Below are 27,395 nucleotides of genomic sequence, written 5' to 3'. Positions count from 1 at the left end.
CCACTGTGACCCAGGTATGGGGTCCACCAGTTCCATCAGCAGAGGCCCTAGGCTGGTCCAAGGCCCTTGGCACCCTTGGCCATTTTCTTTGTCAAGGCCCAGGCTTAACAAGCTGGACCCAGGAAGAAGTGGCGCCCAACTGGGGAAGCTGTGGCCTGCCTTGGCCCAAACCAGTATTGGGCCTTGTTTTCTCCAAGTGCTTGAGCTCTGCAGCACACAGGAGCCCAGAGACCCATCCTTTCCAAGAATCTGTGAGGGTCCCCTCTTCCCCCATCCCCCTGGAAGCTACACAGAACAGGGACTGGTCCTGGTCCATGGCCATCTGGAGCACAGTTAGAATCCCTGGGTCCCCACTTTCTGGGCTGAGGCACCACCCTTGAGGAGTGAGTCACCCTCACAGCCTTGTCCATTCTTTGGGGACCCAGCGCTGAGCACCTGTGGTCAGCTTCCTGGGTACACACAAACCAAGGTTGCTTCCCCTTTAACCCTGATCCTCGTAGTGTCCAGGCTCCCCGAGGATGTGACATAGGGCTGCCTGGACAAATGCCCACCCCATCGGTCCAGAGTAGCCAGCTCCACCTCCAGGTGCTGGCCCTTCCTTGCCCTGTCCACTCCCTCCCAGTTCTCAGAATCCGCAAGGGGTGAGGGCACTCTGTCTGGTGGCACAGTGCTGCAAATCCTTCCTTCTCCATGGCCCCTCCCCAAGAACAAACACACGTGGCTGTGCAGGGAGTAGGCAATGCCTTACATGGCCTAGGAACCGGGCACCGGGCCAAAGCCGTCTGCTACATAAGTCCAGGTCTCCAGGGAGCAAGCGCCTTGTCTCGGTCCCTCCTGCCTGCCCTCTGTGCTGACCCCAGGATGGGCAGCAAGAGCTGGAGCTGGGCTCTGGTCTGGGCTTCTGTGGCCTTGCTCATGGTGTGGCCAGCAGGTAAGGCCAAAGCCCCTTGCCCTCTTAAAACCATCTTCCCAGAGAGATGACCTCCACCTGAGGATTTCTCCTGCTGAGATGACAGGCTCCTTCCACGGTCCCCAACATCGTGGTCCCTGCTCTTGCAGTTCCCTGGTCTCTGGATCCTATTTCCCATTCTCTAGCTATATTCGCAGCCTAAAGGCCTGGCTTCAATGGTGGTGCCTGGAAGAAATTAGGTCCCCTAAGCCCTGAGGTATGTGCCCTGGTGGAACCCCAAGACAGTGTTGGTTTTGGAAATGAACAGGAATGGGAGAGGAACGCAAGGCCCACAGAGTGAGAGGTCTGTATTAGAATTAGCAGGGGCAGAGATTTCTAGTTAGGAAAGGCCCTGCCCCCACTGCTGGGGTCACAGGTACCAAAGTGCTGTTCACAGAGGCTGGGGCCTCCTTGAAGTGGATTCTACCTCCAGGTATTAGGGCTGGGAGTCAGAACAGATGGCTAAGATTCCCAGAGTTGTAGTCTGAACCCATGGCTGGGTCAGGTGGGCTGTGTGACCTTGTCCCCTGAGCTTTTTTCCTTGTTTGTTTGCTCTTGAGAAAGTCACAATATTAATAATGTTGACAGTATTAGGAAGATGGCTCCCACAGGCCTCGGCAGTAAGCAAGCAGGGCTAGCACTGCATCTCCAAGTGCCATGATCTCCCCAGGCTCTGCTCCCTAGACTAGGAGTCTGAGCAGGTGGGAACCTTAACTCCAGGCTTCTTGTATTTGTGAAAGAAGACAGACAGTGTCTCTGTGTGCTTGTGTGTGTGTGTGTGTGTGTGTATGTGTGTGTAAAATCCCCAAAGCCCATTTTTTGAGATCCAGAGCAGCCATGGTTGTTCCTCTTGCTTCTAGGGCTGTCTGATGGCTGTTAACTGCTCTCCTGGGCCCTTTCTCTCTTTAACATGGCTCTCCCTGTGTCACGTCCTGTCCGTCATAGTGTGAGAATACCTGGTGAACAGTCAGCCCTTCCTGCCCACTCACTTTTTACTTGAAAAGGGCAAATTAAGTCCTGGGTTGGGGAGTGTCCTTTTGTGACAACTGTGTGTACGTGTGTGCATTGGGGCTGGACCTTCACACAGAGGGAGTTTGGTTCTTGTCTACATGGGTAACCCAGACCAAGATGTGGTTGTGCGTGGTGGTAGCTGAGAACTCTCTGGCCATGTGGTGACTGAGGGGGGCTAGCATAGTGCAGGAGTCCTTGGGATGGGCATTCTTACCCATGGGGCCCTCCAGCAGATGGCGGAGGACAGGCTGGGCCAGGCACCCTTCGGAGAGGCTGTGGCTCTTGGGTCAAGGATGGGCAGAGGGAGCGGCCGTGCCTCTGTGAAATGCAGTCAAGCGGGGCCCTTGAGGAAAGATTAATGCACAGGACATTCCCTGCGGTTTCCAAATGTCAGCTGGACATGCTGGGAAAATCAAACAGGAAGCCGCGTTGCCCATGGCACTGGAGCAAGTAGCCATCTGGGTCTAGGCCTGGGGGACACGGTCCCTTACAACATGCTGGCTTTCAGGAGCCATAGGGCTTTGCAGGCTTGTGTCGAATCTGTCTCCTGGGCTTCTAGCAGTCAGGCTATGGAGGAGGCCTTGCCCAGAGGCAGTGGACAGCTCAGGCCATTCAGAGTAGACATCCTGTGCCAAGAAGCGAACTCCCCATGCAATCAGCCCTGGCTCACAGAGCTAGTCTGGGGCTGCCTCTGCTCTTACGTTTCTTTCTGCTATGCCACTCTTGGAATCTTCTTATTGTGTCCTCCCTAACAAAGCCAGACTTTGTCTTCCACTCTTGGAGACCTCTCATTGTGTCCTCCTTAACAAAGCCAGCCTTTGTCTTCCAAGGACCTCAAGTGATAGAGATGACAGTCATCTCCCAACAGATGACCACGGTTCTGATATTGTTTCTTGACTTGCTTCCTTGACCCACTGGGAGCATCAGCCCTATCACTGGCAGGACCAGGTGTCACTCCATAGGTGCAGGTGGCAAGCACACCTGCCTTTGGTGGTGCTCAGTGTCTGAAAGGTACTACAGCTGATGGGGTTGGAGTCACCAGGCCCAAGTCTGTTCCAGTTTCTATAGATTACAGGAGGACCTTGGCATGGAGCCAGAGCCAGCCCATATGCCTCCCACTAAGACAGAGCAGTAGCCATGGCCTGATGGCTTCTTCCTTCCTGCAGATAGCCAGGGTCGGGTAAATCTGAGCTTGGAACCACAAGAACTCGCCGGAGACCATCAGAACGCGTATAGTGGTACATGACTCGGGCTCTGGGCTGGGGTGTCCTATTCTGATGGTGGGATGGGGCTCAGGTGAGCCAGGTAGCTGGTATTCCCACAGCCATTTATCATATTAAAACTTTCTCCCAGCACTTCTCAGTCCCTATCTGCTGCAGGGCATACACAGCTGACATACCCTACCCTCTACCCTAAACTTTCAGGACAGAGCTTTTCCTTCCCCTTCATTATATAATCTGGACATTTTGTTACTATTGCTTTTGGTCTCTCTTTTCTCCCTTACCTACATTTATATATTTCAGTTTACTTTATATAAAAACAATCCAATGTTCCTCTTTTTTTTTTTAATTATAGGAAAATGGAGGAATGTTAGGATTCTGCTTCAGATGGCCTACTTGTGATGTCACTGCCTACCTGCCACGGGGGCATGGCCTTGCCCAGGGCTATATAAAAGGACAGACCCACCTTGCTGCTCTCTTTCCCTATACCTCTTTCTCTCTTCCTCTGTCTGTCTCTGTCTCTGTCCCTGGGGTACCCTACTCCCTTTCCTTCTACCCCTGTGCTCATTTAATAAACCTCATAAAATGTAATATATGTTGCCTCGCATGGTATCATCTTATTTTAAATCATTACCCATTCTCCCTGAAGGCAGTGCTGGGCACACACAGACAGGAACATCCAGAAAAGGAAGAGCTCCTGGGCAGACAGGAGAGGGTTTTGAGGGGAGGGGGGCTGTTCAGGAGTGGCCAAGTAGAAACTGGATAGCCTGGAACCAACCTGATAGTCCTGGGCTTCCTGATTTCCTTGGGGTAGACAGGAAGGCTGTCCCCTGCCACATCCCCAGTGTGACCTGGCCTTCCTCCTGCAGCTCCCACGTCCTCGTCCACGAAGCACGTCACCTACATCCCACCTATCACTCTCATCCCTAGCATGAGCCGTAAGTGGACAGTTCCTACTGCTAACCAGGCCAAGAGGTGGGGGTAGGGAGGCTCATCAGTGTGGGTGAAGTTGATACAGGGTGGACCCTGAACATCACTGGACAGGGTCTGGAACTTTCCCTGGGAACATCTGTTGAACAGCTGGCAGCAAATGAAGTGGATGATGAGTCTGGGTCTCGGGAGTGGGGTAGGGGCGGAGCTGGCTTAGGTAGCTATGGGTAGCTGGCTTCCCTGCTCCAGAGATACAGCCTTGACCCTAGGAGTTTGTCCCCTGGGTAGCTGGGCATGGAGTGATGGCATTCAGTGGTGGTTGTATCTGGTTTCCCCATAGCCTTGAAAGTGGCACACAATGGGAGAGTTTGCAGCACGTGGGGTGACTTCCATTATAAGACCTTCGACGGGGATGTGTTCCGCTTCCCTGGCCTCTGTAACTATGTCTTCTCTTCACACTGCGGGGCCACCTACGAGGACTTCAACATCCAACTGCGGCGCGGTCTTGAGGGCTCCAGGCCCGTGGTCACCCATGTGGTCCTCAAGGTCCAGGGGCTGGTGATTGAGCTGATCAATGGCTCTGTCCTGGTGAATGGATATCGGTGAGCTGGGCCCTGGGGAGCAGTACATCCAGCCTGGCCTTTAGACCTCAACCTGTCCCCACTTGGTGCTCTAGGGAAGGGTTAGGGTCAGCATGAGTGGGGAAGATTGGCCCTGCAGATACCCTGCTGAAAGGAACAGCAGAACTTTCTGCACAGGGAGGAGCTGCCCTACAGCCGTTCAGGCCTTCTGATGGAAAAGAGCAGCGGGTATGTGAAGATCACCATCTGGATGATCCTCACCTTCCTGTGGAATGAAGACAGCGCCCTGGTGAGGACATTGACCCAGTTCCCTACAGCTCCACCCCCCCCATAGCCCTAAACAGCTCTTACCAAAGCCCCCACAGCCTCATGTAGCCCCTTTCAGTACTACAGACCCCTAAAGCCCTCTGTGGTCTCCCACAGTTCCCCATTCCCCTCTATAAGCCCCCCCAGTCTCCATAGACCCAAGCTCCCCACAGATTTCACAGACTCCTGAGTCACTCCTGACTTCTCAGAGTCTCCCAAAGCCCATGCAGCCTTCGCCATAGCCTCGGTTCATGCACAGCCCATTGCAGCTCTCCCACAGCGCCTGCAGCTCCTGCAGCTCCTGGCCCTATTATAGCGTTCTCTCTCTCTCTCTCTCTCTCTCTCTCTCTCTCTCTCTCTCTCTCTCTCTCTGTCTCTCGGTCTCTCTCTCTCTGTTTCTCGGTCTCTCTCTCTCTGTCTCTGTCTGTCTGTCTCTCTCTGTCTCTGTCTCTGTCTCTGTCTCTGTCTCTCTCTGTCTCTGTCTCTCTCTCTCTCTGTCTCTGTCTCTCTGTCTCTGTCTCTGTCTCTGTCTCTGTCTCTGTCTCTGTCTCCTCTCTCTCTCTCTCTCTCTCTCTCTCTCTCTCTCTCTCTCTCTCTCTCTCTCTCTCACACACACACACACACACACACACACACACACAGAGTCTTTTGGAGAATATCCTCTCTGGTCCCCTGGGCAAGTGGGGTGGGAAGCTGCCAGGCAGGCCCTGCAACCAGAGCAGAAGCCCTGAGGCTGAAGCTCCTCTGTCTCACCCTCAGCTGGAGCTGAGCTCCCAATATACCAACCAGACGTGTGGGCTGTGCGGTGACTTCAACGGGCTCCCGGCTGTCAACGAGTTCTACGCCCACAGTGAGTGCCACCGAGTCTTCAGGCTAGGTGGTCCTAAGGGCTAGAGAATCAAAGAAGTCCTGGAGGAGCAATGCAAGGGGGCGGGGGGAGTGGGACTGCAGAGACATGGAGGAAGGGAGTGTGTGTGTGTGTGTGTGTGTGTGTGTGTGTGTGTGTGTGTGTGCGCATGTGTGCATGTATGTGTGTGTGTATGTGTGCATGTGTGTAGGTGTGTGAGGTGTGTAGAGTCCCCTGGTACACACCTCAGGAAGTCTATCTCCTGACTGTGCGCTTTCTCTCCTGAAGACACCAGGCTGACCCCTGTACAGTTTGGAAACCTGCAAAAGCTGGATGGTCCTACAGAGCAGTGCCAGGATCCCCCACCCACAGCCATCTCCAACTGCACAGATAAGGTGAGCTCCTTGATTATGCCACAGTCCCTAGGGGCTGGGGACAGTGCAAGGCCTTCATCAACTGATATGAGACCAGAGCGCTGCCTGGCCAAAGGCTGAGGAATAGCCTCGGTGCCCAGATGGAGAGGGCTTTCCAGCTCCTGAAAAATTAGGGAATGGAAAGCTCTCAGGAGGCTGCTGCTTGGGTCTGAGCGAGGCAGGCCAGGCTGGCTCTCTCCTCAGTGGGACCAAACGGATTACATTTAATGGACAGCCACAACCTCCACACCAAGACACACATGTTCTCTGTGTGCAGATGATGTGTGTAGAGGAAAAGTGTGCCCACCACCCCACAGTGGGCTGCGGTTGACACTCAAGGACACTTAAGAAGCCCTTCCTGTGAACAAAGAGGACTCATCCTTTGGATGTGACTCCATAATTCCCCAAAACTAGCAGAGTGCCTGAGTCCTCCCTAGATTGTGAAGTGAATGAGAATGTTGCCAAATACTGGAAGTCTTGGCCCCGCACTTGTTTACCTGGGGGGAACTGGGGTAGGAAGACGTTCAGCGGCAGCACTGAGTCCATGGAGACCACCTAAGGGTGGGTGTTATCTTTATTCCCTTCTCTCTAAGCCACCATACGGGGATGCATCCTGCATTCTCTTGGGCACACAAGCCACAGGTCAACATGTCTTGAGCCCTGGAGTAGGAGGTGGTGGGAACACAGAGCCCTGGGTCACTCCCTCAGAGCCAAGCTGTACCCTGACGTAGCAAGTTCACAGTATTTGAGTAGAATAATGTGTAGGATGATGAAGGGATGGATGGATGGATGGATGGATGGATGGATGGATGATTAATGGGTGAGTAGATGGGTGATGAATGAGTAGATGGGCGGATGGATGATTGATGGATGGATGGATGATTGGCAGATGGATGATGAAGACAGGTAGATGAATGATGGGTGAGTGGACGGGTGAATGGATATACAGCAGGTGGGTTAGGGCTAAGATTAGAGTTGGTGATTGGTGGATGCATGGGTAGGTGAGTGATGAATGCATGGCAGATAGATGGCGGATGGACGATAGATTTGTGGGTGGAAGGAACCTCCAGGGGAAGAAGGCACTTCCTGTCTTGGCCTTGGAGGGGCAGGGTCCCCATTACAAGTGTCATGACAATCCTGCTTGAGGGTCAAAAGGTGCTTAGCTTGTCTGTGCTCCCCAGGAGGACATCTGCCGCCACGTCCTGCTTGGCCCTGCCTTTGCTGAGTGCAGGTCCTTGGTAGACGTCAATGTGTACTTGGATGCCTGTGTCCAGGACCTGTGCCGTTGTCCCACATGCCCATGTGCCACTTTTGCTGAGTATTCCCGTCAGTGTGCCCATGCAGGGGGCTATCCACAGAACTGGAGGAGCTCTGATTTCTGCAGTAGGTGTCCTCACTAGGGTATAGCCCAGGGTCTTATTAAGGGCCAGTCTTGAGCCTAGAACATGGCTGGGAAGTCAAGGTAGAGAGAGCAACTTAAGGGCTAATGAGAGAGCGTGAGCATCATGGAGAACGGAGATGGTGGGCAGAGTTGAAGGGAAAATTATACGCCTGGGGGCTCTGGTGGACATGTTGGTCTCAGGGAGGGGGGCAGCTGTGTCCCTGGGTGCAGCCAGAAGATATGGATCCAGAACCTCAGACTAAGGTCTCCTGGACAGCAGTGACCTCAGGTGACCCTGGGTAGAGAAGGCTAGCTGTGTGAGAAATGCTGTGTCCCTGCTCTCCTGCCTATTGCTTTCCCCAGCAGATGCCTTTCTGGGACCTCAATGGGCATAGGAGCAGGGGGTGGGCACGAGACTCCCTGACTGAAGTGGTCAGGACTCACTTCTCCCGGGTCAAGTGCTATCTCTGTTACAGACTGGTCATGCCCTCTCAACATGGAACACCAGGAGTGCGGCTCACCCTGTGTGGATACCTGCTCCAATCCACAACACTCTCAGCTCTGCGAGGACCACTGCACAGATGGCTGCTTCTGCTCACCAGGCAGGCTCTGTGCCCTTTGCCCCCATCTCCATGGCTACCTTTGGGTCGTGGTCCCCAGCATTCAACCCCAGCCTCTGCTGAGCCTCTCTATTCCTAAGGGAGATGAACTCTGCTAGGGGTTGCATCTCATGGCTAAAGGCAGAACGGAAATTGACCATTGGCAAGGCAGAGATCTGTTTACTGAGAATGGGTGTCTTGGGTCCCTGAGATCAGGTGGGGAAACTGAGGCCCAGAATAGCTTATCCCCATCAGTCCAGGTTGGGGCAACGTTCTAGACTAGAGGACCTTCCCCCTGCCTGGGACTGGGGTTGTCTTGGAGGCAGGTTGTACCATGCTACCTGCATGGGGGAGCATCTGTGTTCACTGCCCCTTCTGCTAGGCACTGTACTCGATGACATCACACACTTGGGTTGCCTGCCCCTGGAGCAGTGCCACTGCACCCACGGTGGCCGCATTTATGCCCCTGGAGAGTCCTTCAACACCAGCTGCAGCTCCTGGTAAGCTTAATAGCCTTTGTGGGGGTGTGTAGGGTGAGGCTTGCCTCTTCCCTGTACCCCTCCTGCTCATGGACTCCCCCACAGCACCTGCTTCGGGGGACTGTGGAAGTGCCAGGACCTGCCATGCCCCAGCACCTGCTCTGTGCAAGGCGGATCCCACATCTTCACCTACGATATGAAACCCTACAATGTGCATGGAGATTGCAGCTACGTCCTGACCAAGGTGGGGCCACAACCCTGGTCCAGAGGCATCAGCTAGGGTCCTATGATGGTCAACGGCAGGGGTGAAGGCCATGGTGAATCTTAGCTGACAAGGAGGTCCTAGACCCTGTGACGAGCTGACTATGGGAAGCCGGGGTACCTGAGGCTACCTCTTGAACTCCTTCAGGTCCTGAGGGGTTGTGCATATGGGAATTCCACATTCAACCACACATCTTGGGTTTCTTGACAGGAATGTATAAATAGCAGCTTCACCGTTCTGGCTGATCTGCGGAAATGCGGAGTGTCGGATACCGAGAACTGCCTCAAAGCAGTGACGCTCAACCTCCACCGCCTGGGCAAGGTGAGGACTGGGACTCTGACTACCGTAACATTCAGGACTGTGAGTGACGGAGGTGGGGAAGCATATGGAGTAAAGAGGGCCCTCAGGTAGGGAGCAGCCACCACCCAGATGGAGATTCCAGAACCTGCTGCTAGGACAGGCCTGAGTTTCTTTCCTGGCTCTGCCACTGGGTTGAGGGGGGGGATTCTATCAGAATTCTCTCTGTAAATGGCTGGATGGGCCCCGTGGGTACTGACTGCCGACCACATACCAGGTCATCCGGATCCAGAACAACGGTGCTGTGTTCCTGAACTCCATCTTTACCCAGCTGCCTGTGTCAACAGGTGTGTGGCTCCCTGGGATGGCAAGCCAGGGCTGGCACCTTCAGTGGGCAGTCGGCTTTCAGCACTGGGTAGGGTCTAGCTCCTTGGTAAGCTGTGACTTCAGTGAACTCCAGTGTTTCCCATGGGGTAACAAGTTGCTACCCCCTGGTTCTGTGGGAACCCTACGTCTAGCAGCACCATCTATGCACAGTTGGCAGTCATTTACAACCCACGCACATTTGGGAACTTTGGGCACGGGGATTTTCTTAGGTGCCCCACTTCCTCTCCCACTCATCACTGGTCTGTTAGTTGGGCCACCTCCCAGCATGCCTAACACCTCTCCCCTCACAGCTGGCGGCGTCACCGTCTTCAGTCCTTCGTCCTTCTTCATCATAGTGGAGACAGGCATGGGGCTGCAGCTTCAAGTGCAGCTGGAGCCCCTCATGCAGGTGTTTGTCAGGCTGGACCCCTCCTACCACGGCCAGATGTGTGGTGAGGCACCTGTGGGCTTGAGGGCGGGCATGTGAAGTGTGGCTGTCGGGGTTGGGCTTGCCTAGCTCTAGGCTGTGCAAGGTGGATGGGACGCTTTGGCTCTAGTAACTTTGGAGTGGCCTAGGAAGACAGAGCCAGCTGTGCTGCCCTGATTGGGCTAGCCCTGTTGAGGGGTTTATCTTTGGCTGGTTCTGGAACCAAATGCTGAGAAGGGACTTTTCCCCCAGTCCTCATTTGACGATGCTTTGAAGGATGACAGCCCTGGGGAGAGAGTGGGCAGGTTGAACAACCCGCTGACCTCTTGACCCCGGTCCCTAGGCCTTTGTGGAAACTTCAACCAGAACCAGGCTGATGACTTCACAGCCCTCAGTGGGGTGGTGGAGGGCACGGGAGCAGCCTTCTCCAACACCTGGAAGAGTCAACCTTCTTGCCCCAACTCCAAGAACACCTATGAGGACCCCTGCTCATACAGTGTGGAGAATGGTAACGGGCCACACAAATCCCTAGGGAAGGGCCAGAGAAACCCCATATAGGCAGGGAGGCATGAAGGGTTAAGGTTAAGGCAGGGAACAGGCTCTGTGAAGCAGGGGAGGGGCAGCCACATTTCTCTCTTCCCTAGAGAAATTTGCCGAGAAGTGGTGCTCGATGCTCAATGAAGTCTCAGGAGTTTTCTCAGCCTGTCATACCACTGTCAGCCCAGGATCCTTCTACTCGGTGAGACCATGACCTGCTGGCCTTGGGTGTGGGCAGGCATGAAAGCCCTTGGAGGCTGGACTCCCAAGGCCCTCCCACCACTACTCAATCTGGTGTTTACATCTTAGGACAGTTAAAAGGTTCACCAACTAGGAAGCTAAAAAAAAAAAAAATCTCAGAAGGGTCCTTCATGGTTTTAGTGTGTGCCCAACCTCTCTCTTGCAAAGAGAGCAGGTGCCTGTGCAGGGCTACCTTGTGGCCTTCTTTCCTTTGGTTTCCCCTTAAAGGCTTCTTTCAATGTTGGGCCCCATTTGTATGTGATGGAGCACTCCAGAGCACCTTTTGGGGGATATACCTCAACCCTAAACAACACTCTAAAGCCATGAACTTTAGCACATCACTCCATTCAAGTGGGTTTCCAGGTAACCCACTTCCATGACACCCTACTGGACACTCCCTCCTGAGCCTAGCTGGCTCAGTATTCTTTGCACATCCCATCCAGGCTCCCTATGCAAAGCCACTTAGAAGGACAGCATAGATACAGGTTGACCCTGCCCTTGTCTTGTGAAGACTCTTCCCCAGGGCCCCTGCCTTAGGATTCAGACTTTCCAGTTTCTATGCCCAGACCCCAGGTCTGGTCTCCATTCTGGCTGCCGCTTTTCCCTGTAGCCTCTGATTCTGTCCTCAGCACAAAAACCAAGCCACTCCTCCAAAGACCCTGCTTGTCAAAGTACCTCACGGGGTGGCTCCTGCTAGGAAGCCAGCCACAGGTCCAGGCCTTGAGACCAGGGTTTGGCTGATGTGATATCAAAGTTAAATGAGCAACAAGGAGCCATAGGAGACAGAGGCACCTGACTCCCTGATATCCTGTCTCCTAGAACTGTTTATTTGACGCATGCAACTGTGAAAATAGTGAGGACTGCATGTGTGCGGCCCTGTCCGCCTATGTGTTTGCCTGTGCTGCCAAAGGTGTGCTGCTCAAAGGCTGGAGGGAGAGAGTCTGCTGTGAGTATGTTGAAACACCAAGGCTCTTTGTCACAGGTTATACATCCCCACATTAACTACCTGGAACCTGTCACTCTGGCATGGGGGGAGGGGACGACTTGGGACCTCCCCCCAACAGCAGCAGCTATCAGTCTCCTGTCCCATGCCTACAAGAACCCTGCATCCTGTTGTGTCAACAGTGATATCACTAGCCTAAGGCAGGAGAGAGCCAGTGTTAGGCCAGCCCACCAAGTCACTCATCTTTCTGTCCTATTCTTCCTATAGACAATTACATGAGCAAGTGTCCCCAGACCAAGAAGTACTTCTATACAGTGAGTACTTGCGAGCCTACCTGCCGCTCTCTGAGTGAACCCGACATCGCCTGTGGCGTCTCCTTTGTGCCTGTGGATGGATGCACCTGCCCTGAAGGCACCTTCCTGAATGACAAGGGCTACTGTGTGACTGAAGAGGACTGTCCCTGCTACTTCCATGGAAATGTGATAGCTCCCAGAGAGACGGTCATAGATGATGGTGTGGCATGGTAAGGAAGACCGCCCTCACACCCCTCCTCACCCTCACAGAGCTGTCAGTGGAGGCTCTGGCTGCTTCATCTTCTCTACCTGGAAGTCTGTGTAGCCTCCTCTCTGAAGGGTTCAAAACACACTTGGGGTATGCTGGGTGTTAGGGGCACCTTTCAGACTCCCTGAGAAATAGCAGGGAAGTTGTTCTGAGGGTCCTAGGATGTCATGGCAGAAGTACTCACAAGCAGTTCTCAGCTGAGGTCCTATTCCCTTTTTTTTTTTTAAGACAAGGTTTCTCTGTGTAGCCTTAGCTGTCCTGGACTCACTTTGTAGACCAGGCTGGCCTTGAACTCACAGTGATCCACCTGCCTCTGCCTCCCGAGTGCTGGGATTAAAAGCATGCACCACCACGCCCGGCCTTATTCCCTCCTTGACCCCAAAGGCAGTTTCTTTACAAGTCATGGTGTAGGTAAGCTTTATATTATGATAACAGAAGCCTGTGACAAGATTTAAAGAGAAGTTTGACTTGGCTCATAGTCCTAGAGGCTTAGCCTATGATATGATATAACGTGACGTGATGTGACGTGATGTGATGAGTGGACCCATGACTTTGGGCCTGTGGAAAGGCAGCACATCATGGCAGAAGAATGTGTAGAACGGAACACACCTCACAGGAAGGAAGACAGAGTGAGCAGGGTTGGGTTAGGGTCCCACTGTCCCTTTCAATGACCTACCTTCTTCCTACTTGGCCCTACTTCTTAAGGGCACTACTACATCCTAGTATTAACACAGGCTGTTGACTAAACATTTAGTGTATAGGAATGTGGCATTCAGGGTCTTCCCAAGGACCTCCCAACAGCAGATACCCTCTTGGCCTTGGGAGGATGCAAGGATGCCCATGAAGGCCCAGACCTTGGTGGGGCATGGGAAGTAGTTGGGGTAAAATGTAGGAGACACTGGGCCCAGAGCGAGGGTACAACTGTCTCTTGTAGCACGTGTGTAAACGGGAAGTTGAGCTGCCTGGGAGCCCTGATGCAGAGAAGCACAGGTAAAATTCCACCCTGACCATCCCTGGCTTGCCATGACTGCTGTGCCGAGAGGCTTTATGGAGGGAGGTCCTGTGGGCTTCTGGCAGTGTGGTCACAGAGCTCTTGCAGTTCTGGGCTATACCTTTTGGGGCAGGTCCACACAGACTGGATGCTTGGGACAGAACATAAAGTCATTCAAGACCCAAGCTTGCCACCTGAACAGTAAGACCTGGAATGTCCTGCTCTCTCACATGCCTCTCTCACATGCCTGTCCTCCTCAGGGTGCAAGGCGCCTATGGTATACCTGGATTGTAACAATGCCTCAGTGGGTGCCCAAGGGTCTGAATGCCTCAGAAGCTGCCACACGCTGGATGTGGGCTGTGTGAGTAACACCAATCCTCATTCACCATGCCAATCTACAGGAAGAGCCTTGGGGAGGGGAGAATCTCACTGGGCTCTCAGTGGCTTTGGGTCTTGCAGACTCTGGGAGGCCTCCTCCTGGGCACTCCCAGGACAGGGTCTACTTGCTTGGTATCCTGGGCACCTGAATAGGGATGCGGGAACAGGCTGCTTTTTCAGTCCCTGACCAGGCCACCTGTGTCCACAGTTCAGCACACGCTGTGTCTCGGGCTGCGTGTGTCCCTCAGGGCTGGTGGCAGATGGGAATGGGGGATGCATTGCTGAGGAGGACTGTCCCTGCGTACACAACGAGGCCACCTATAGACCTGGGGAGGTCATCCGGGTAGACTGCAATAACTGGTAGGTCTTGGGACCCTCAGAGGTGGGCAAAAAGTATCGACAGGGACCCTGGTGTGAATTGGCCTTGGTGTTTTAGGGGTCTCCGCATGTGTCATGGGGGCCAAGATACTTATAGAATCCCATTCTGTGGAGCAAGGGCTGTTTCTCTAGCCTGGGGTTATTGGGCAGCAAGACCAATGCTTGATGTACTGTGAGCTTAATTCCCCAAGTGAAATGGCATGCTAGCTTAAGACTAGGACAGCCAGTCTCAGAGGGCAGTTCCCTTGTCAGCAGTGACCCTTCCTTTCCCAGCACCTGCAGGAACCGCCGGTGGGAGTGCACTGATCAGCCCTGCATGGGTGCATGTGTGGCCTATGGGGATGGCCACTTTGTCACCTTTGATGGTGAACGCTACATCTTTGAAGGCAGCTGCGAGTATACCTTGGCTCAGGTGTGTGGTCCCCAGCTCCTTTCAATGAGTCATCCTTTTCTGCTTGGCCCCATCCCCACCCCCGCTGATTTCGGGGCTATCACCAGAGCCTCATCTCTTCCCTTCTTAGGACTACTGCAGAGGCAACGCCAGTGCTGATGGGACCTTCCGTATTGTCACTGAAAATGTCCCTTGTGGGACGACAGGAACCACCTGCTCCAAGGCCATCAAGATCTTTGTGGAGGTTAGAGTACATTTGTAGCTACTGGGGACTGACTTCCTCCCTCTGCAGCTCCACTCCTGGATCTCCAGCCATGAGGTACTCTCTAGGACAGGATAGCAAGTGACCCAAACCTGGGCCCTAAAATAACAGACTCTGCAATAACTGGTAGGTCTTGGGACCCTCAGAGGTGGGCAAAAGGTATCGACAGGGACCCTGGTGTGAATTGGCCTTGGTGTTTTAGGGGTCTCAGCATGTGTCACGGGGGCCAAGATACTTATAGAATCCCATTCTGGGGAGCAAGGGCCATTCCCTAGCCTGGGATTATTGGACACCAAGACCAGTGCTTGATGTACTGTGAACTTCCATCCTTGAGCCAGAGTTAGATCAAGGCTTTCAGGACCGTGCTCCTGAGGAGCTCGGAGGAGCCTTCCTACCTTTCTGGGCTAGGGGCTCCAGGAGTCCTTGGTTTGTGGCAGCATCGCTCTAGTCCACCTCTGGCTAACCACAACCTTCTACCCTGTCTGTATGTCTCTGGTCGTTGTAAAGACAGACACTGGGCTTAGACGACACTCAGGTAATTCCAGACAACCCATCTCAAGATCCTCCAAAGGCTCTTTTTCTAGTAGTGTTATTTTCAGGTCTTGGGAATTATCGGTATATTTGGGAGGGATGTCATACTCAGTACCCCACCTATGGCTAAGGAATGTCGGAATTCACAGAGCCAGAAGCAGATCTGCTGGCTTGGCCTGCATCCCATCCAGTGGGAAGGAAGGTAGCATCAGGTCACCTGGAGTGGGTGAGGGATGGCGTGAGAGGGAACTGTACATGTGAGCCTCTGGAGATCTGCAGGCATGTGCCCTGACTTCCCCCACCCCTCACACAGTGAATCTTCATCTGTTGAGGCATCCTCTAAGAGCACCAGACAAGCTCCTGATCTCCCAGCTCCCTGAAACTGTTACCCTGTATTTCTCCATCTACAGAGCTATGAGCTAATTCTTCATGAAGGGAACTTCAAGGTGGTAGAGAGAGGGTCAAGTGGGAACATTCCATTCAAGATCAGATACATGGGCATCTTCCTGGTCATTGAGATGCGCAGTGGGATAGTCGTATCCTGGGACAGAAAGACCAGTGTGTTCATCCGACTGCAGCAGCATTATAAGGCAAGTGTGGCCACCAGGCGCCCTGCTCCGAGGCTCAGCTCTGGCAGGTCTAATGCTGGCAGCTCACAAGGCTGCTAAGGGCTGGTCCACACTGAAAAACCCTGGCCATGGAGGCCACACGCAACACCAGGTTCCAAGAGGGGTGAGTTGAGATTGCAATAAATAATGGGGTGTACTGGAGCCATGACTGGTGAACCAGCCCTGCCCACAGGCCTGTGCAGAGACAGTCTTCTACAGAGAGTAAGTGCATTTCGCCCACCTGCCCCAGGACCCTATAACATCCACTTGCAAGTTCACTGGGTGCAACCCAGGGAAAATGGGCTCTTCCTCTGTTCTACTCCCAAGGCAGGCTTCTGTGGCACATCACCCAACTGCTCAGGGATTCTCTCTCCTCATATGTCTGCAGGGCAGGGTCTGTGGCCTGTGCGGGAACTTTGACGACAATGCCATCAACGACTTCACTACACGCAGCCAGTCTGTGGTGGGTGATGTGCTGGAGTTTGGAAATAGCTGGAAGTTCTCTCCATCATGCCCGGATGCCCCGGTGCCCAAGGACCCCTGCACTGCCAACCCTTACCGCAAGTCCTGGGCCCAGAAAAAGTGTAGCATCATCAACAGTGCAACCTTCGCCGCCTGCCACTCTCAGGTAGGGCCTGGCCTTGCTTCGTGGGGCTTGAAGTTGACTGCTTCTTCCTGGTAGGACTTGAGTCTTGCTGGACTAGGCACATAGCAGGCCTCTGAGGACCATCTTGACCCAGTCAGAGTACATGGTCCATGGCCCTGGGACTTAGAGTTCCAGGTCTAAACACCAGAAGGACTCCCCCAGAGGAAATGGTAACTGGTTCTCATTAGACTTCAGAGGCCACCTCCTGTCACCACAACGAAGACTTGGGTATCTGGATAAGACGGTGGCTTTGCAACACAGGCTTTCAGGCCATGGCCAGAAAGTGCTCATGGGTCACGGGCAGCCAGTGCTACTCACTTGTGCTGAGCGCCCCAGATCACCACAACCAACCTTGTGAGCATGTGGCCAGTGGTCCCTTTTGCTACCATGACCATGCCTTGGTTCACTGTGGCCTGACAAGGCTGACTTGGAGATGCCCTCGGTGGCAAAAGCAAGAACTCGAGTACACTCTGGGGTTTGCTAATTAGTACAGTGTGAGTGGTGGGCCCTCTCCTCCACAGAACTAGACAACTCTCCCATGTTAAATGGTTAACCATATGCCCTGCAGCTGTGCCTGTCTAGAAATTAAACAATGTTGGGTAGTTACCACCCACTACTTTAGCAGTTCTCAACCTGTGGGTCGCAGCACCCTTAAAGGCCGCCTATTAGATAGATATTTACATTACGACTCATAACAGTAGCAAACTTATTTATGATGTAGCACTAAAATGTCGTGGTTAGGGGTCACCACACCACGAGGAGAACCACTTCACTACTTCCTTGGGGCATGCTCACAGGGTCTGGAAGTTCAGGTGGTCTCAGAAACAAGCTCATTCAAATGGATGAGGGGGAGGGGGGACAAAATTTGCTGTCTCCTAGCAATTCTCCACAGGAATGAGGCAGGAGGGTGTCCAGGGAGGGGCTAACATCAAAAAGAGAAGCAAGGAACTACCAGAGGTCATGGGAAGACAATCCAGGGAATACATCGGCAATGGGAAGGGTGGCATAGGATCGGGGCTAGTGCACTAGAGCAAGCGTACAAAGGCAGACGTGGGACTAGAGTGTAGTGCGCTGAAGCTATGAAGCCTGTAGATCATGGCTGGATCAAATAAAAAGATCCAAAGAGCATTCATGATAGTGTACAGGTGGGTAGGTGCACATGAGTGAAGGGAAGTAGGTGTGAAAGCGGAGCAGATGTGTAGGCATGCAGTTGTATCGGTGAGTATGCAGGTAGGTACACAGGCAGGCAAATGGGAAGGTGAATATTTGTGCAGGTGTAGGTGGTCACGGAGACAGTGCTGTAAAGGGTGAGCAGCTGTGCAAGTAGATGGATGGGTACGCATATGGACAGGAGGGAAAGTGCACAGATCAACAGGCAGGCAGATATACAAGCAGTAAGGAGGGCAGGTATGCGTATGCACAGGTGGGCGGGTTCACAGGTAGGCAGGCGCACTGGTATACGTTCAGGCATGCGCACAAGTGGGAAAGTATACAGCTTCACAGGTGTGCAGGTGCACAGATGAACAGCTATATAGGCAAGTGGGTATGGAGGTGTGCAGATAGACATATAAGCAAGTGCGCAAGTGGCCAAATGTATAAATATACACATGATATGGACAGGCATGCAGGCATGCAGGCATTCAGGCAGGTGTACAAGCTGTCAGGTGAGCATGTGCAAGAACACAGGTATATGGGTACACAAGTGGCAGGTGTGTAAGTGTGCAGGTGCACCAGTGAGTGAGAAAGGTAGCTTTGGGCAGTTCCCACTTGGGATACTCTGACAGCATACACAACACCAGAGCAGGATTCCCATAGTGTGTGGCTTGGACTACAGCTAGCTCCACATCCTCCCCCACACCCAGCTGCCTCCTGACCTCAGCGACATTGCTGTTCCCCCTGACTGCCACTTTGGCCCCTCCATTTCAGGTCGACTCTACAAAATACTACGAAGCCTGTGTGCATGATGTGTGTGCCTGTGACTCAGGGGGTGACTGCGAGTGTTTCTGCACTGCTGTGGCTGCCTATGCCCAGGCCTGCCGTGATATGGGGGTGTGCCTGTCCTGGAGGACACCAGACATCTGCCGTGAGTGGGGCTCTGCCTATGATACTGAAGGGTGGGACTGAGAATGAGGTGGGTAGCAGCCACTGTACCTTGGATTCTGGCCATTCTGACATGTGTGTGCATGTGTGTGGCACATGCATGTGTGCACGTGTGTGTGTGTATTGGTGTACATGTATATTTATGCACGTGCCCACACATCTATATATGCGTGGTTCTTTGATACCTGATAGGAGGTAGCTGGGCCTGGGGCCTCCAGGATCTGGGTTAAGGAATGAACCCAAGGTGGTCATCTGCGTAGCCCAAGGTCTATATATCTGGGTGCAGGCCATCATGAGGCCTCGTGGGCACCTGTTTAGCTCTGCCCTCTGTGTTCAGCTCTTTTCTGTGACTACTACAACCCTCATGGGGAATGCGAGTGGCATTACCAGGCCTGTGGAGCCCCCTGTCTGAAGACCTGTCGGAACCCAGATGGACACTGCCTTGTTGACCTGCCAGGCCTGGAAGGTGAGGGCAGAACATTCTGGTAGAGGCCTTTAGGCCATAACCTATGCATGGTAGCTTTAGGGCAGACCTAGTGTACTAGGAGTTCTCTGCCACTGACTGGGGGGGTGGATATATACATGCATGCCTGAGAGGATGGAAAATCAACGCCATCCCTGCCTTCTCCAGGCTGCTACCCACAGTGCCCACCCAGCCAGCCTTTCTTCAATGAGGACCAGATGAAGTGTGTGGCCCAGTGTGGCTGCTATGATGGTGACGGGAACCACCATGACATCGGCACACAGGTCCCTACAGCTGAGAATTGCCAGAGCTGGTGAGAAAGGAGCCAGGGATGAAAGAGGGTAGAGACTTGGGGTAGTTGGGAGAGGGCAAGGAGGGCTAAAGTAGGTGTTAGCTAGGGGTTTCCCATAGACCCTCAGAACCCCTGTCTTCCCTCCAGTCTCTGCACCCCCAGTGGCCTACAGTGTGTTCACAACCTTACAGGTAAGGAAGGCTGTGGGTTGGGGGCTAGAGGAAGGCTGGAGGCTGAGTAAACTAAGTCAGTTCACGTAACCCCCAGCCTGCACATGCGTCTATGACGGCCATACCTACCACTACAACGATGTTGTCTACAACACCACGGATGGCCTTGGTGCCTGCCTAGTGGCCATCTGCAAAGACAATGGGACGATAGTACGCACAACTGAAGAGTGCCCTGAAGCCCTGTCTACCACACCCTTCACATTCACCACCACCCTGGCACCCCTTGCCACAACAGGTAAGCCCACACCCGATTTTATGGGAGCCCTTGGACCCTAAGCTAATAGTTGACCCAGGGAGAGGCTTGGGCACATCTGGGCTAAGGGAAGATGACAAGTTGTCAAGACCTCCAGCTGCAGAGACATCCTTACCCACTTGTCCAGTAGCCCAGCCTCTGCCTGATGCCCATGACCCTCACCCCCCTCCTTCTACGCTTCCCCAAGAAGACTTGGCATAACTGTAGAGCTGCTACCAGAGGCCACAGCAGTTTCCAGGCTCCATTTGTCTTTGGTGTATCCCCCTTCAGTCAGTGAGATCCCTCCGGCCTGACCGCTAGGTCCTGGACCCAGGTCAGGAATAATCCTAACCAGCATTAAGGTGAAGAGCCATCTGTTGCCTTACATTGAGCTAAGAGGAGCTGACCAGGGTCTTTCATCACTTTCCCACAGGCTCAGCTCACACTGTGTCCACCGTGTGTGTCCACGAAGTCTGTCACTGGTCGATTTGGTATGATGAGGACCACCCAGAACCTGGCACAACAGGTGGGGACTTTGAAACATTAGAGATCCTGAGGCAGAAAGGGTACCAGGTGTGTCAAACCCCTTCTGCTATCGAGTGCCGTGCAAAGTACTTCCCCAGCATGGATTTACAGAAGCTGGGTCAGAAGGTGAACTGTGACCCATTCTTGGGGCTAACATGCTTCAACAGTGAGCAGAGCCCCCCACTCTGCTACAACTATGAGTTGAGGGTTCTGTGTTGTGAATATGTGCCCTGTACTTCCTCTATAACCTTGGGCACAAGTACCACTCACTCCCAGCCTGGAATGAGTAGAGAACCCTCTTTGTCCACTCTCAGCACTCACACAGCATCCTCAAAATTCCAGCCTAGTCCCTCCTGGACCACAGAAGGAAAAGAGACATCCTTGGATACGATTTATAGCTCAAGCCAAACACTGCCTTTCACCTCAAAAAGCAGGGACACTTCACATCCTATGTTGTCCGGGCACACTGTCAGCAGCCTCTCCACATCCAGCCCTACCTGGACTACAACAGTTACAGAGACCACGATGCACACAACGTTCAGCTCCCAGCCAATACCACAGACCGGGTCCGCTTCAACCCCAAGCACAGCCACACGCTCAGTCAGCAGCCCCGAGACCTCCACCACCTGCCAACCCCAATGTCAGTGGACAAAGTGGATCGACACAGACTACCCCACGTCTGACATTGAGGGAGGGGACATCGAGACATATGAGAGGATCAGGGCCGCCGGAATAGAAATCTGTGCACAGCCTCAGGACATCAAGTGTGTGGCCGAGAACTACCTCGAATCCAACCTGGACAGGGAGGATCAGAACGTGAAGTGTGACGTCAGTTCCGGTCTGGTGTGCTTCAACCGGGACCAGAAAGGCGCTTTCAAAATGTGCTACAACTACATGATCAAAGTGCTGTGCTGCAATGTCAGCCACTGCCAGGGAACTACCCCCACTGCAGGGTCAGCTCCAACACTGGGAACTGCCACCACGGCAGGGTCAACGCCAACACCAGAAACTGCCACCTCTACTACGCAGATTCTGTCCTCCAAACCTTATCCCAGTACTAGTCCAGTTGAGTCCTGGTCTCCCTCAGGCACCAGCTTCCACATCTCAGAGATGCCCACCTCTGGGACCCTGACTACAAGTGTGTCATCTGCACCCAGCACTCCTCTGACAGCCACCTCAGTGAGCACCCAGCATCCCAAAAGTCTAGAATCCTCTGGCACCCCATCAGCAGTGACGACCAGGTCCACCTCTCAGGGGCACTCCCTGCCTCCCAGCAGTCCCCACACCACCCACACACTCTCAGTAACAACCTCAAAGACATCCCTGTCCAGCACGGCAACCATCTCTACCTCCCTGACCACACCTGGACCCTCCATTACTCCTCCTGGAAGCACTACCATGAGTCCAGCCATAGCTGCCTCCATGACCAGAGCAGTTACTGAGACCCTGTCCTCAAGGCCACATGCCAAGACCACCCCAGGGCTCACTGGAGCTCCCTCAGCCAGCACCACAGCAGAGCTCAGCATACAGACCGGGCCCACTTCAACACCCAGCACAGCCACACGCTCAGTCAGCAGCCCCGAGACCTCCACCACCTGCCAACCCCAATGTCAGTGGACAAAGTGGATCGACACAGACTACCCCACGTCTGACATTGAGGGAGGGGACATCGAGACATATGAGAGGATCAGGGCCGCTGGAATAGAAATCTGTGCACAGCCTCAGGACATCAAGTGTGTGGCCGAGAACTACCTCGAATCCAGCCTGGAGAGGGAGGATCAGAACGTGAAGTGTGACGTCAGTTCCGGTCTGGTGTGCTTCAACCGGGACCAGAAAGGCGCTTTCAAAATGTGCTACAACTATATGATCAAAGTGCTGTGCTGCAATGTCAGCCACTGCCAGAGAGCTACCCCCACTGCAGGGTCAACTCCAACGCTGGGCACTGCCACCACTGCAGGGTCATCCCCAACACCGGGAACTGCCACCACTGCCACTTCCAGGACAGCCACACACCCTTCCTGGCCTGTGTCCAGCTTGACCACCAGCACCAGCACCAGAGAGTTATTTTCTTCTTCTGGAATAACTATAATCCCCACTGTGCCTTCTTCTATAGCCACAGTGACACCCGAGGCAACTCCGACCACATCCTTGCTATCTACCCTTACACCCACAGGGACCACTTCCACGGGTTGTACACCTCGGTGTACCTGGACCGATTGGCTGGACAGTGACAAGCCCCAACCTGGACAATTTGGGGGAGACATTGAGACCTACTACCATATAACAAACAAGACAGGTATCCAGATATGCAAGAAACCTGTGGACATTGAATGTGAGGCCATCCTCTTCCCCAACATGTCCTTCCAGCAGCTGGGCCAGGAAGTGGTTTGCAATGTGGACTTTGGACTCATCTGCAGGAACAGCAAGCAGGCCGACAACCAAACCTGTTTCAATTACCATATCCGTGTGCTCTGCTGCGAGGAAGATGCCAGCTGTATAAGCACAACTGGGTCGTTGTCTGCCACCTCCACCCAAGAGACTGCATCCCCTGTCACAGCAGGACCACCGTCTACCATGTCCACATCAGCACCTGGATTTCCCAGCACAGGCTCCATTTCCACAAGCAAGTGGCCATCAGAGGAGCCGATGCCCTTAACTTCACTCACAACCCACGGGGGACCATCTTCCCCTAGAATGGAAAGCATTGTCTCTCTTGCCACAACTGAGACTGCCGGGAGTTTCTCCATCTCTAGTCTCTCTACCCTTTCAGCCTCTCCCACCAGCCTCCTCCCAAGCTCAAAGGAGACACACTCAGAAACACCGAGCACAATTGCGTGGACAGCCTCCTCCAGTGTTCCCAGTACTACCAAGCTGACGACCTCCGCTGGCACAGGGCTCTCCAGAACCACAACCACATTGTGGAACAGCCTGCCCACTATCACTTCATCCCTGGTCACCAAATCCATCCATCCCATCTCTACCACGATGACAACGAACAGGCCTCAAACAGTAACCACCAATGACTTCTCCGAAAGTCACTCTGTGTTGCCTAGTCGCCCCCCTGTCACCATAACATCTTCAGCCACAGCAATAAGCACGAATCTCACCAGCAAAACACACTCGTCTACCTCCCTGACCACACCTGGACCCTCCATTACTCCTCCTGGAAGCACTACCATGAGTCCAGCCATAGCTGCCTCCATGACCAGAGCAGTTACTGAGACCCTGTCCTCAAGGCCACATGCCAAGACCACCCCAGGGCTCACTGGAGCTCCCTCAGCCAGCACCACAGCAGAGCTCAGCATACAGACCGGGCCCACTTCAACACCCAGCACAGTCACACGCTCAGTCAGCAGCCCCGAGACCTCCACCACCTGCCAACCCCAATGTCAGTGGACAAAGTGGATCGACACAGACTACCCCACGTCTGACATTGAGGGAGGGGACATTGAGACATATGAGAGGATCAGGGCCGCTGGAATAGAAATCTGTGCACAGCCTCTGGACATCAAGTGTGTGGCCGAGAACTACCTCGAATCCAGCCTGGAGAGGGAGGATCAGAACGTGAAGTGTGACGTCAGTTCCGGTCTGGTGTGCTTCAACCGGGACCAGAAAGGCGCTTTCAAAATGTGCTACAACTACATGATCAAAGTGCTGTGCTGCAATGTCAGCCACTGCCAGGGAGCTACCCCCACTGCAGGGTCAGCTCCAACGCTGGGAACTGCCACCACTGCAGGGTCATCCCCAACACTGGGAACTGCCACCACTGCAGGGTCATCCCCAACACTGGGAACTGCCACCACTGCAGGGTCATCCCCAACACTGGGAACTGCCACCACTGCAGGGTCATCCCCAACACTGGGAACTGCCACCACTGCAGGGTCATCCCCAACACTGGGAACTGCCACCACTGCAGGGTCATCCCCAACACTGGGAACTGCCACCACTGCAGGGTCATCCCCAACACTGGGAACTGCCACCACTGCAGGGTCATCCCCAACACTGGGAACTGCCACCACTGCAGGGTCATCTCCAACACTGGGAACTGCCACCTCTACTACCCAGACCCTGTCCTCCAGTTCTATTCTGAACACTAGCCTGTCTGTGGCCAGTACTCACTCAGCCTCTATCACAGTAGTGACAAGCCTTTCAAAAGGTCTGACAGGCTCTAGCCACTCTACCACCCTTGTTCCGTCCTCTGGCCGGAGCTCCCCTCATGTTTCAACTGTTAAGGCCACCAGCAGCCCAGGTAGGGTCTCTTCTGTCCGTACAACACTCAAGATCTTGCCTGCGACATTACAGTCAACACCTGCCTTGACAACAAAACAGACTTCGTCAACTGGAATCTGGACAACACTATCTACTGGTATAGCTGGCAGTGTCTCCTCAAAACCTCTGGCCACAACCCTGCAGTTGACTACAGGTATAAAGGAGTTACCCACCAGTACACCTTTGACACAGACACTGCCGGTAACCATGACTCCGGCCACCACCAGCCAGGGCATGACACCCTGCCAGCCCAAGTGTAAGTGGACTGAGTGGTTTGATGTGGACTCACCCACTTCAGGAGCTGCAAAAGGGGACATGGAGACCTATGAGAACATCAGGGCCTCTGGTAAGAATTTGTGCCAGGCACCAAAGAAGATTGAGTGTCGGGCAGAGAACTACCCTGCAGTGAGCATTGATAAAGTTGGCCAAGTTGTAAGGTGCAGCCTGGAGGTAGGGCTGGTCTGTAAAAATGAGGACCAGACAGATGACTTTAAAATGTGCTTCAACTATGGCATCCGTGTGCTTTGCTGTGACGACTATAGCCACTGCCCTAGTACAACTGCTGTTCAGCCCACATTAACCATGAATAAGCCTGAAGTCAGCAAACAGGTCCCCACCATGGCCACCACTTTATCAGGAAGACAAGGACATTCCACCAAAGCAACCACCTCCTCAAAAAGTGCCCAGAGTCTGGCTACCAACACTTTCCACACAGGACCTGCATCTTCTGCACACTCAGTCAGCAGCCCCGAAACCTCCACCACCTGCCAACCCCAATGTCAGTGGTCAGAGTGGATCGACACAGACTACCCCACGTCTGACATTCAGGGAGGGGACATCGAGACATATGAGAGGATCAGGACCACCGGAATAAAAATCTGTGCACAGCCTCAGGACATCAAGTGTGTGGCCGAGAACTACCTCAAAGTCAGCCTGGACAAGTTGGGTCAGAACGTGAAGTGTGACGTCAGTTCCGGTCTGGTGTGCTTCAACCGGGACCAGAAAGGCACTTTCAAAATGTGCTACAACTACATGATCAAAGTGCTGTGCTGCAATGTCAGCCACTGCCAGGGAGCTACCCCCACTGCAGGGTCAACTCCAACGCTGGGCACTGCCACCACTGCGGGGTCATCCCTAATGCCAGGAACTGCCACCACTGCAGGGTCAGCTCCAACGCTGGGAACTGCCACCACTGCGGGGTCATCCCTAATGCCAGGAACTTCTATCACCGTAAGAGTCTCTAGCACTGCCACAAATACTTCTTGGTCTACTTCTACTGCCCCCACCAGCACTCCAGCCACCTCTGTGCCCACAAGTCCTCTCAAAGAATCTCAGACCTCATCTCTGCTGAGGACCAGTACTACAGGTGTCTCCACTCTGCCTTCCAGCTCCACAGGCTGCAAGCCTCGATGCACCTGGACAGACTGGATGGACCAGAGCCTTCCTATCCCTGGGAGTTCTGGAGGGGAGTTTGAGACCTATGCCAATATTAGAGCAGCTGGAATTACAATCTGTGAAAAGCCCTTGGACTTAGAATGTGACACTGTGGATCCACCCAGTGTGGGTCCACTGAAGCAAGTGGTCAACTGCAGTGTGGACTTTGGTCTGGTGTGTAGGAACGTGGACCAGCTGGGGCCCTTTAGTGTGTGCTCCAACTACCGCATCCGTGTGCTTTGCTGTGATGACTACAGCCACTGTCCTAGCACCTCTTCCAGTACCATCAAGTCAGCCTTGCCCTGGTCTACCCATAGTCCCCTGGTCCCCTTCACAACCTCAGTGTCCTCAAGCACTGAGTCTACCTTTCAGAGCAAACCCCCCTTCAGCTCCCCAGTGCCAAGCACCCAAGCATCTACATGGACCACATTTCATGACTCCAGCTGTGCACCTCACTGTGCATGGACAGACTGGTTTGATGCAGACTACCCCAACCCTGGCCCCAGAGGTGGGGACTTTGAGGTCTACGCAGTGTTACGTGAGGTTGGCTATGTCTTCTGTGAGAAGCCCAAGGACATTCAGTGCCGCTCTGAGAAGGAGCCAGACAAGCCTCTGCAAAGTCTAGAGCAGGTGGTCCTGTGTGATGTGCGATTTGGGCTGATATGCAAAAATATCAACCAATCGGGACCTTTGCAGTACTGTGACAACTACCATGTCCGCTTTCTCTGCTGTGACAACTACAGCCACTGCAGCACATCACCTATGGCTACCACCTCCACTGCTCCTTCTACCTCTCACCTGCTGTCTGGGCACACCTCCACAGCTTCATATACCATGACTTCTTTACCTGTGGTCCCCAGCTCCATGGCGGCCCATTCTTCCCCAGCATCTGCTCACACCTCCCCAGTTTTGACCACTGGGACGTCACCTGTAGCCACCGGCCCCATTGTGGCCCCCTCCTCTCCCTCAAGGATTACTCACACCCCTCATGCTTCCCCCAGCAGCCAGGTGACCTTCAGTGTGTCTACTGCTTCTCCATCGGGCCTCAGTACCCTCAGGCCTACTGTCTTTTCCAGCCAAACATTTACCCCGTCACGCTGTTTCTGCCAGGCCTTTGGACAGCTGTTCTCACCTGGTGAGTAGAAAAGTCCATGTTCTCTTTACCCAACGTCCCTTGTCAACCTGGGCCTAACAGCTTTGGGAGCTATGAGACCTTTCATACACGTGAAGTTCAGCCATACTCTCCCTGGACAATATCCTTTTTCACTCATTGCACAGCCTTGTACCCTATGTCTGCCCTGGCACTAGCCTGCCTC

General features: G+C 53.7%; 1 protein-coding gene across 1 annotated transcript in view; it reads left to right on the top strand.

The window, feature by feature from the left end:
• Window positions 1–856: 856 nt before the first annotated feature.
• MUC5B (mucin 5B, oligomeric mucus/gel-forming) overlaps window positions 857–27,395 on the top strand; it is a 34,770-nt gene continuing 8,231 nt past the window's right edge. Inside the window, exons 1-32 of the mRNA XM_084802814.1 lie at window positions 857–931; window positions 3,127–3,198; window positions 4,050–4,118; window positions 4,451–4,712; window positions 4,869–4,980; window positions 5,757–5,847; window positions 6,133–6,239; window positions 7,439–7,640; window positions 8,115–8,249; window positions 8,620–8,737; window positions 8,822–8,960; window positions 9,189–9,299; window positions 9,553–9,622; window positions 9,953–10,093; window positions 10,412–10,576; window positions 10,713–10,807; window positions 11,665–11,791; window positions 12,056–12,311; window positions 13,284–13,339; window positions 13,601–13,701; window positions 13,927–14,078; window positions 14,370–14,508; window positions 14,618–14,731; window positions 15,691–15,870; window positions 16,277–16,516; window positions 18,461–18,617; window positions 18,972–19,100; window positions 19,266–19,410; window positions 19,537–19,580; window positions 19,657–19,854; window positions 20,285–24,113; window positions 24,873–27,214. Of these exons, the coding sequence (XP_084658940.1) occupies window positions 862–931; window positions 3,127–3,198; window positions 4,050–4,118; window positions 4,451–4,712; window positions 4,869–4,980; window positions 5,757–5,847; window positions 6,133–6,239; window positions 7,439–7,640; window positions 8,115–8,249; window positions 8,620–8,737; window positions 8,822–8,960; window positions 9,189–9,299; window positions 9,553–9,622; window positions 9,953–10,093; window positions 10,412–10,576; window positions 10,713–10,807; window positions 11,665–11,791; window positions 12,056–12,311; window positions 13,284–13,339; window positions 13,601–13,701; window positions 13,927–14,078; window positions 14,370–14,508; window positions 14,618–14,731; window positions 15,691–15,870; window positions 16,277–16,516; window positions 18,461–18,617; window positions 18,972–19,100; window positions 19,266–19,410; window positions 19,537–19,580; window positions 19,657–19,854; window positions 20,285–24,113; window positions 24,873–27,214 (10,168 nt within the window). The 5' untranslated portion in view covers window positions 857–861. The remainder of the gene's footprint in view (window positions 932–3,126; window positions 3,199–4,049; window positions 4,119–4,450; window positions 4,713–4,868; window positions 4,981–5,756; window positions 5,848–6,132; window positions 6,240–7,438; window positions 7,641–8,114; window positions 8,250–8,619; window positions 8,738–8,821; window positions 8,961–9,188; window positions 9,300–9,552; window positions 9,623–9,952; window positions 10,094–10,411; window positions 10,577–10,712; window positions 10,808–11,664; window positions 11,792–12,055; window positions 12,312–13,283; window positions 13,340–13,600; window positions 13,702–13,926; window positions 14,079–14,369; window positions 14,509–14,617; window positions 14,732–15,690; window positions 15,871–16,276; window positions 16,517–18,460; window positions 18,618–18,971; window positions 19,101–19,265; window positions 19,411–19,536; window positions 19,581–19,656; window positions 19,855–20,284; window positions 24,114–24,872; window positions 27,215–27,395) is intronic.

This window comes from Acomys minous (assembly GCF_964271855.1).
Source record: "Acomys minous genome assembly, chromosome: 2".
NCBI lineage: Eukaryota > Metazoa > Chordata > Mammalia > Rodentia > Muridae > Acomys > Acomys minous.
The sequence above is the reverse complement of the archived record's forward strand: the minus strand, read 5'-3'. Positions and strand labels throughout refer to the sequence as shown.